This window comes from Rattus norvegicus, chromosome 15, assembly GCF_036323735.1.
Source record: "Rattus norvegicus strain BN/NHsdMcwi chromosome 15, GRCr8, whole genome shotgun sequence".
Lineage (NCBI taxonomy): Eukaryota > Metazoa > Chordata > Mammalia > Rodentia > Muridae > Rattus > Rattus norvegicus.
Genome location: NC_086033.1, coordinates 28,534,590 through 28,543,746, shown reverse-complemented (window position 1 = coordinate 28,543,746; position 9,157 = coordinate 28,534,590). Strand labels below are relative to the sequence as shown.

The 9,157-nt window shown below is 40.8% G+C and overlaps 1 gene segment (V, D, J or C); it reads right to left on the bottom strand.

Annotated features, from left to right (window-relative positions):
* Positions 1-7,117: 7,117 nt before the first annotated feature.
* On the bottom strand, positions 7,118-7,692 carry Travl-ps1 (T cell receptor alpha variable like, pseudogene 1). The segment is given in 2 exon segments: positions 7,118-7,503; positions 7,641-7,692. Coding segments are annotated over 2 exon segments (438 nt in total).
* Between the last annotated feature and the right edge of the window lie 1,465 nt (positions 7,693-9,157).

Below are 9,157 nucleotides of genomic sequence, written 5' to 3'. Positions count from 1 at the left end.
TGTCATATTCCTGGGGCATTGTTTCCTGTTGGATACTCTTAGTTATACGTGATGCATCATACCAGACAAAGCCAAGACCACCAGCACACAGAGCAGGCTCCGAGGAGGCATGTGGCACTTGTCCTTCTGCATGAGTGTGTCCGTTCTGCCTCAGCTCAGCTCTCAATCTGAGCAACAGGCAGTGTGCACATGAACTGCCTGTGTGTCTTTCCTCAAGCAGGAAATGGGGTTTTGTGTGAACATAGGCCACAAGTTCCGTACACAGTGATCAAATGTGTAGCTTACCACAGACCTTTACTTGCTTCCTTGTTTTTCTTAGTAGTCAAAAGAGGCATCACTTAGAAAAGCGAGCTTCAGAAAACTCCTGCCTGCTGAGGGTGTAGCTGCTTTACACACGTGGGTGCTATTCTGTTGTCATATTAAGCTTAATAAAGTAAAAACGTTCTCAAGGATCTCATAAATTACCCCATAAACCTTTGGGATCTGAAATAATCTTCCTTTCTTAGTGAGTGTGTTGATCTATCCAAATTCTGCAATGAACAAAGTTAGTTTTAAATCACATGGTAAAGGATAGTAGATCAGAATTATTAAAGATCCCTCTTTGTTTATAGTCTGTAAAATAGTAAGAGGAATGACATAATAATCTTTAGAGGCTAAGTAGATGCTCAGTGTGTCAGGGGTCAGTTATGAATCATGAGTCATCTCCAGCAGTCACACATGAATTCAGTTGCTGTGGGTGCACCTGAAATCTCAGCACTAAGAAGCAGAGACGAGAGAATCCTGGAATCTCACTGGTCAGTCAGTCGGTGGGCTTCAGTCTCAGTGAAAGCCTCAACCAAAGACACCAATCAATCAATCAATCAATCAATCTAACAATTATTCAATCAATAAATGTAGAAAGCAATAGAGGAAGATACCCAATTTGACCACTGTTTTACACACACACACACACACACACACACACACACACACAAACAAACACATATGCACACAGAGAGACAGATGAACAGAGACAGAGAAACATACATACAGAGATGGGGCGGGGAAGATTGACAGACATTATACCAATAAAAAAAAAACCCTCTGTTACAAAAAATGATTAGGTTTTTAAAGTCTAACATCAAGTTTTATTCAGAAGGTATGTCATTTCTCTCCAAACAGAGAACTATACTTATTACATGTCCTTGAAGTTTCTGTCCCACTGACATGAAGGATTCCGTCTTGCTTGTTAAATTCTGTGTATTTTTAATTACAAAACGGTCTCATAATAAGCTTGCCAGGTCTCTCTGTGACTCAAACCTATTACATGTCCATGCTACACATAAACCGTCTGTACTTAGAAACATGCTAATTCCAGGTGACTTGGTGGTGGAATTTCTGTGTCCTGCTGTATCCTACTCTGAATGTAGCTCTTCATCTTCCAGGTGTAGTCGTTAATCCAAGAAGCAATCAAAAGAGAAAATGCAAACAAGGTCTCTGAAACAGTTACAGGCCTCTCTATAAGATTAAGTGATCAAAAAGCAAGTACATTGGGGACTATGGTTTGGACTCTGAGGTATCCTCCTCTGTCCATTTCACTGCTGAGAGCTGAGATCACATGCCCTGGACTGCAGTCTCTGTACTTAGCAGGAGACCATGGGAGCCACAGCAGCCTGAGGAGCTCAGGATGGCAGGGCTCTGTCCCTGCTCTAGTTCTCCACAGAGCAGGTGGATGTTCTGCTGCATGACCACAGCCTCTGAGATGTGGCTTTGGAGTACACTGGGTTTGGGTCCTGGGCTGAACAACTGGTCTTATTCTAAATGCTCCTGTGTCTTTCCTTGTGATTTATTGATAGACATACTTCCTAGTGAGGATAAAGTTTAAGATTGGTAGAGAGACAGCTCATCAGTGAACAGCACTTGCTGCTAATAATAAAGGTAGAAGCTCAGCTCCCAGGACATTTGACAAGATAAGTGTCCTGCAAAAACTCAAACTCCAGCCTTGAGGGATTGGACACCATTTTTTGTCCTTCACATGCACACAGGAGTGATCAATCATGTATATACACAAGTCTTTGTGTACTCACACAGATGTGTGTGCTAGCATACACACACACACACACACACACACACACAAACACAAAACCAACCAACCAACCAACCAACCAATCAATATAATCTTTTTTTTTTTTTTGGTTCTTTTTTTCAGAGCTGGGGACCGAACCCAGGGACTTGTGCTTCCTAGGCAAGCGCTCTACTACTGAGCTAAATCCCCAACCCCAATATAAATCTTTTAAAAAGAAAGGAGCTTAATATTCAAAAATAATAAAAAGAAGTTAGTAAATCAGGAAAATTGGGATAATGGTGTGCTTAGTTCAGAGTGGGGAGGAAGTTCAATACAGATGGTGAGAGAGAGAGAGAGAGAGAGAGAGAGAGAGAGAGAGTATAAATGCCACTGAAGATATTTGAAATAGCCTTAAAGATACTGATTGTTTCATGTTTACCTGAACTACATTCTGTATTTTTTAAGGAAGTTATCACACTCAAGGTGGCAATACCCCCGCAAGAGACAGATCATCTAATAAGAAACCAAATGCCAGGCATGAGAACCTTCTTTCCATATGTGGATCATGGGAATCCAAGAGGCTCTAGGAAGAGTGCTGGCTATTCCTGTTGCCCTTGGATCCCAGAGATTGAAGTCAAGTCCCTATTGAAGAAACAGTGCACGTTGTTCATAGGACTGTAAAGACTTGAACTGGATCTGACCTGAAAACCTCACTGCTACCGCTAACTTTCATAACATCAAAAGGTGCCATTCAAGTTGACAAAGGGGGAAAGACACCAATAGTTCTACCTTGATGTGATCCTTATGAATCACATTAGTGAAGAACCCTGCAATGTACTTACAAAGGTGCAATGGTGGCACTAATAAATTGGTTATAAACAATGCCTCTCTAATGGGACTTATGGCCCACTCAGCAAGAGGGAAATAAAGCTTGGCATTAAAATGTAGCTAACTACTCAGACCTCATGACATAATGGGTCTTAGAGGAGAATCTACTATTGCCCCTTACTAAACCAGAAACCTTTTAAACTGTAATCTAAACACTCTTCCTTATGCCCATGAGTAAGTGTAGATCTCCTACTTCTCAAGGAAGCTTTCCTTTGCAACAGATGGAGACTGTTATAGGAAACCACCCCGGGTCAAAATATAGAGAACAAGCCATGGGATAGTCAGCCCCTTGAATACATCTACAGCAAGATGCTGAATCTCTCTCTACATCTACATCTATGTTGAATGCTCAGAAAACACTGGAGAAAAGAAGGTAGCAAGAAAGTCTAAGAGTCAGAAGGCCAGGAAGTCTGCTGTAAGACTGTCTGTTAGAAATGACAGGGAAGCGATGTTCTTGGTTGATACCACAACAGACTGCATAACTAGTCCTGAACAATGATGGTGCCCATAGACATAATAAATGTCATGGGGCTCCATCCCTACACAAAGAACTGCAGACAACTGAGTACAGGGACAAATGGACATCCCCAGGGAGGAACATTTGATGAATGCTACAGCATCAAGTGGTCAGCACAGAAGTCACACAAGGAACACCAGACTCAACAGGTTGTATTTATATAGTCATGTACACACACTAGAGGTGTGTGTGTGTGTGTGTGTGTGTGTGTGTGTGTGTGTGTGTGTGTGTGTGTAAAAAAGTAACCATAGAAACAGTGGCCATGGATTTGAAGTTACTATTGGAAAGCTTTAGTAAAGCTGGAGGTGGAGGACACAGAAGGTGTTTCAGGGAGGGAAGAGAAGGGGAAAATGAGGTAAATATGTTTTAATTAAAATAAAAATAATAACTTAAAATATCAAAGTTAATAAATCAATCTGTGATCTGTGATAAGGCCTGAGGGGCCATCTCAGAAAAATTTTTTTTAATTTTTATTTATTCCCTCATAAAACAAGTTTTTCATGCAATATTTTTTCTTTTTCTTTTCTTTATCTTTTTTCTTTTTTTTCGGAGCTGGAGACCGAACCCAGGGCCATGCCCTTGCTAGGTAAGCACTCTACCACTGAGCTAAATCCCCAACCCCTCATGCAATATTTTTAATCATATTTTCCCCTTACCCCAACACCTCCCAAATCCTTCCCCCTTCCTTCTACCTAACCCAACTCCATGATCTCTCTCTCTCTCTCTCTCTCTCTCTCTCTCTCTCTCTCTCTCTCTCTGTCTGTCTCTGTCTCAAAACCATTATTTTTTTAAAAAAATGTAACAGATTAAAAAAACAGTGAAAAGAGAAAACCAAACCAAAAATAAAAAGAGTATGTGGAATCCATTATGTGTTAGGGGTCCTGCCCTGTAGTGTAGGTGGAATGCAGACTACCATGCTAATTAGGGTAATCAAGATTATAAGAGCCCTTTCATTTTTGGCCAGTGACCAATAAAATGGTAATGCCTTAGAGTCTCTTGGTGTCAAAGGTGTCAAAGGTCAGGCATACAGCCTCTTTATAAAAACAATATAAAGAAAAAGTTATATCAAAGTTCAGCTAGTGTCTTAGTAACTTTGTAACTTCTATTTTGACAGAACATAGTAGGAATTTCAGGCACAACCCAACATTTATTTTGACTCTGTATTCAATTATTTTATCTCATATTTAGTCAGTATGCATATCATTTTGGTTAATATGTCTGGACCAAGGTCAGGGTTACAGAGATTCCCAATGTGTGTGTGGTCAAGGCAGATGTGACTGAGAAATGTGAAAACGGACATAAAATGGAGTTAGGAGACAGAGCTGCCTCACTGATGTCGTGGTGGACATGGAAGAAAAGTGGTTTTATTTAGCACCAGGAATCAATTGCAATAGCTTCTTCCTTTTTACAATCAACACTTTTGTTCATATAGCATATTTATTCAGGTTTTCCCCTCCCATTACGCCTGCCATGTCGGTTTTGCTTTGTTTTGGCATGTTTAAATTTATTGGCCTGTTTGTTGTTTTGATTATTATTTTGTGGGTTTTGATTTTGTTGTTTGGGGTGGGTGGTACTTTTGTTTTATTTTGTTTTTTGAAGCTGAGAGAGGGAGAACGAGCATGAAGTTGGTAGACTGGAAAGGGGAGTTGGGAAGATAAGCATGAGTCCCCACTCTATTGCCTATACTCACTCAACTTTCAACTGTTCCGACTCCAGTCTGAGTAAAGGTGAAACATGATCACCAATCCTGGCTTTTCTGCAGAGACAAACCAGAAATCCTTACCCTTCCTTCCTCCTTAGCCAAAACCACTGGGAATTCACATCCACAAAGCATCACAGAAAAACAAAATCAAAACAGATTTGTGAGACTGAAATGTTGCATTGGGTCCTGGAGAGCCAACGGCCCCAACAAAGGCTTATCCGATGACACAGCTCTGGGGATCTTGGCAGGAGTCAGGAGGAGAAGCATGAGAGTGAGGAGCTTCTGTATCTCAATGTTCAGTGATGCCATTCACTGTCACAGGAGCATGGCCACAGTTGATGTTCTGCAGTTATTGGTAGAGTTTTCAGAAAAACAAAATCCGTCTGTAAATCACCTTTCTCTTACAAAACCATGACTATATCAGAATTTCCTGAAATAATATTTCTTTATTCAGACACTGAAGGCATGGAGACCCCCACACACAATTGACTGCAGGCTGAAAATGCATCTGGCAAAGGAATTTATGTCAAACCTCAAACTCCAAAAGCAGACATTTGCTTGCCCAGCACAGGAAGACACGGAAATGGTTATTGTTATGCTATTCTACATCAATCTGCCGTAACTCTCTCTCAGCTCTCTTTAAATAATTTTCAGTCTTTCAATCCAGAGGAAGCTCAAGGTTCTGCCTCAGGGTACCCAGAGTTTCCAAATTCTGTGTGGTACACCTATAAGTATGCCTTGCCTCTCCTGCTGACTTGCAAGCTCAGTCTTTATGTTCTGTGAATCCTACCCCAATCAGATACAAATGCTGTTTGCAATTTCTAACTCTAGTTTAAAATAAGGAGAGAAGATTTTGAAGGACCCTGGAAGGTCACTTATTGGTATTTTGAGATATATCTCTTGGCTAAAAGCCAACTGGCTTTATTTTCCTTTGTAATTTTCCCTTTTTGATACTGAAAATCTATTCACTGTGGATGAGAGTAAGAGAATTTATAGCCTTCACATTCTTACATTAAACATCTTCCACAGTGCGTTTGTTCATTTTGTTTTCCTGAGAAAGAGTTCTACTATGTTGCCAAGGCTAGATTCCCAATCCTAGGCTCACATTCCTCCTCACTTAGCTTCCTAGGTAGTTTAGGGCTACCACAACATCAACTCTATGACAAGAAAATATTTAAACTTATAAGACAATGAAAGTTTTTCCATTAAAAACCTGGTTGGCATTTATTTCTACAGCACCAAATGAGTAAAGCTAGCAAAGTATTATGCAATGAGAGGTCCTTTTTCAATTCTGTGCATTGCAGATGGCCATAAACATGGAAGCTGATTTTATATGATAGAAATTTTACATCCATTTGATATTTTCTTCATCTATGAAATATACATGTGAAATTATTTCTTTAGTGAAGGTTGCACATTTTCCCTACATGAGGAAATTGAACTCTTCCTTCCCCACTGATGTCATCTGTCTATTGTGGACACTACTGCATCCTTGTGAAAACCTCCTGCTTTGCGTACTTGAATTTGTTGGAGATAGATGAGGATATGAGAGGCAAAACAAGAGGAAGTGGTCATGTGAATCACCACTACTCTGGTCATCCGAGGAAATTGATGGTAAAAGAAAATTCTACATTATTTCTATCCCAAGACCAAAGTCAATGTCTCTTGACACTGCACTATAACACCACACATTCAGAACACTGTTGACAAGAGTGCAGGGAGACAGGGCCTCTGTAATTTATAGTTGCCACAAACCAATCACACAGAGAACTATTTATACAAACACTCATCTAAACTAGCTAAGGGAATAGATGGAAGACGCCAGCTGCTCTTGAGGGAGACTGGAGAAAGCAAGCCATGACTCCAGCTTGGTCTGTCTCTGGACCAATGGTCTAATCCTCACACTCACTGAGTGACCTCTTCACCTGCTCCTGCACATGACAACTCCTGTGCATCTCTGCCAGGCTCAGCCCGCAGCAGGGCTTTGCTGGAGCCTCAGCTGCAGGTTTGGGTCTGGGCTGCAGGTGTGTGGAGAGCACTGTGCCCTTGCTACACAGAAGTAGGTGGCTGAGTCTCCAGGCTGAGAGTCTTCGATGTGCAAGGAGAGCTGTTTCTCACTTTTCCTGAGGAAGACTGTGAATCGTCCATCTTTCTTTTTACTGGATCCTGAATATATGGTCATCAGGAGTACAGGGCCTTCCCCAGGGAACTGCTGATACCATGGGAAGTAGTCAAAAGCACTGTTCTCATAACTGCAGTTCAGAACTGTGGTTCCTCCTTCCCAGACTGTCAGAGATTGGGGACTTTGTTTGACCTGCTGCTGGTCACGTCTCTCCTGCTGGCCACTCACCTCTGTGTAGAGAAATAACAACTGTTGTTAGCTTCCCAGGAATTACTTCCTGCTTATGATATCATGACTTCCTGGTGGCTCAATTCTCTTGTGCCTCCACATTAATCCCATATCCTTGGGTTTCTCCTCCATGACTCACCAGCCAGGTGAAGGCCTAGGAGTAAAAATGATGCTGTCAGGATCTTGTCCATTTCTCCTAGACCAAAGTTTGTGGGAAACTCAGGTGGCCTTTTTTCTCCCCACAGAGCACTGTCTCCACCTTCACAGGCACCTCAGTTCTTTCAGCAGGCTCCACCCTTCACAGCACACTAGTCTAAGGCTATTTCTGACAAAGGAAGCACTTCCTGTTCTGCTCAAATTTGTTTTGATGAAAATTGAGTCATGAGGATCACAAATCCCTTCCTTATAAAGACATTGCACAGGGTGGTAACAATGTGTGCTGTTATGGCCACCAAGCAAAGCAGTATAGACATTGATACATCCACAGATCAGTGCTTGGCTCAAACATCATCAAAGAAGTCTTCTTAGAGCAGATGGGAATTAACACAAAGCCCCACTGGACAATGTACATAGAGTGAGAGACTTTGGAACACTCAGCTCTAAATGGGACACTCTCACCAATGTACTCCCATCAAAGTTAATGAATCTATTTTCAAGACGTAGAAAGACTGTAAGACTCAGAGGTTGTGAACAGCTCCAAGGAACAGTATTTTCTGTAAACAACAGGACTAATGCGCATGTGAATTTACAGAGATTGTAGTAGCTTGCAGGAAACATGCAAAGGGTCAGAATAGGAAAATCCAAGCACCAGGAAAGGGAAGTGAATTCGGGATGTCGCCATTAACCAAGATGCTCTTTGCAATGAATAGCTGTGTGTCTAGACAAGACAATGAAAGAATGAGTGTAGACAATGCTCCCAATTCAGTCAGAGAAGATCCTGACTGAGGAGATGTTTTAACTCTCTTCAAATCATGAGTAGATTTCCCAGTGGGAAGAATATATACCAATTCTAGGCTCAGGTCATATCAGTGTGGCAGAATAACAGACAAGGTATGGGTGACTGCATTGCAAATGTACATTAGAGGAATTGATGTGGCCCTGGTCTTGAATCTGGTAACATTTAATTCTAAAGTCTTATTTGTCAGTCCTATGATCCTGGGATAGACAGATGCAATATTTTCAATTAATTTCAGTTTGCCCCAGTGGAGTATTATCAGGTCTATCAACCAGGTTCCATAGTCAGTCCAGTGCCCTACAAAATTGACTCTATGGTTGAGGTTTTGTTTTGATTTGTGTTTTTGTTATGGTGTGGGCTTTTTGACTCATTTTGTTTTGTTTTTATATTTTCTATTATTAGTTTTTGTTTGTTTATTTTGATGTTTATATTTTTAGTGGAAATAGAGATAAGAAGAAAGATCATAAATTTAGGTAGGTAGGGTTGTGGAGAGAAGCAGAGGCGCTGAATTATGATCAAAATAAGTTTTATTAAAAGTTTAATAAAAAATTTAAACAGTAATAAAGATTAAAAAAGAAAGGAAATTACCAATGATTGAGATATTCTACTTCTATGTATTTCTCAATGCTAGGAGATACTACCTATGCATTTTACCACAGCAAGGCCATGATAGCCAAGATGCAGAACCAGCCTGGTACCAC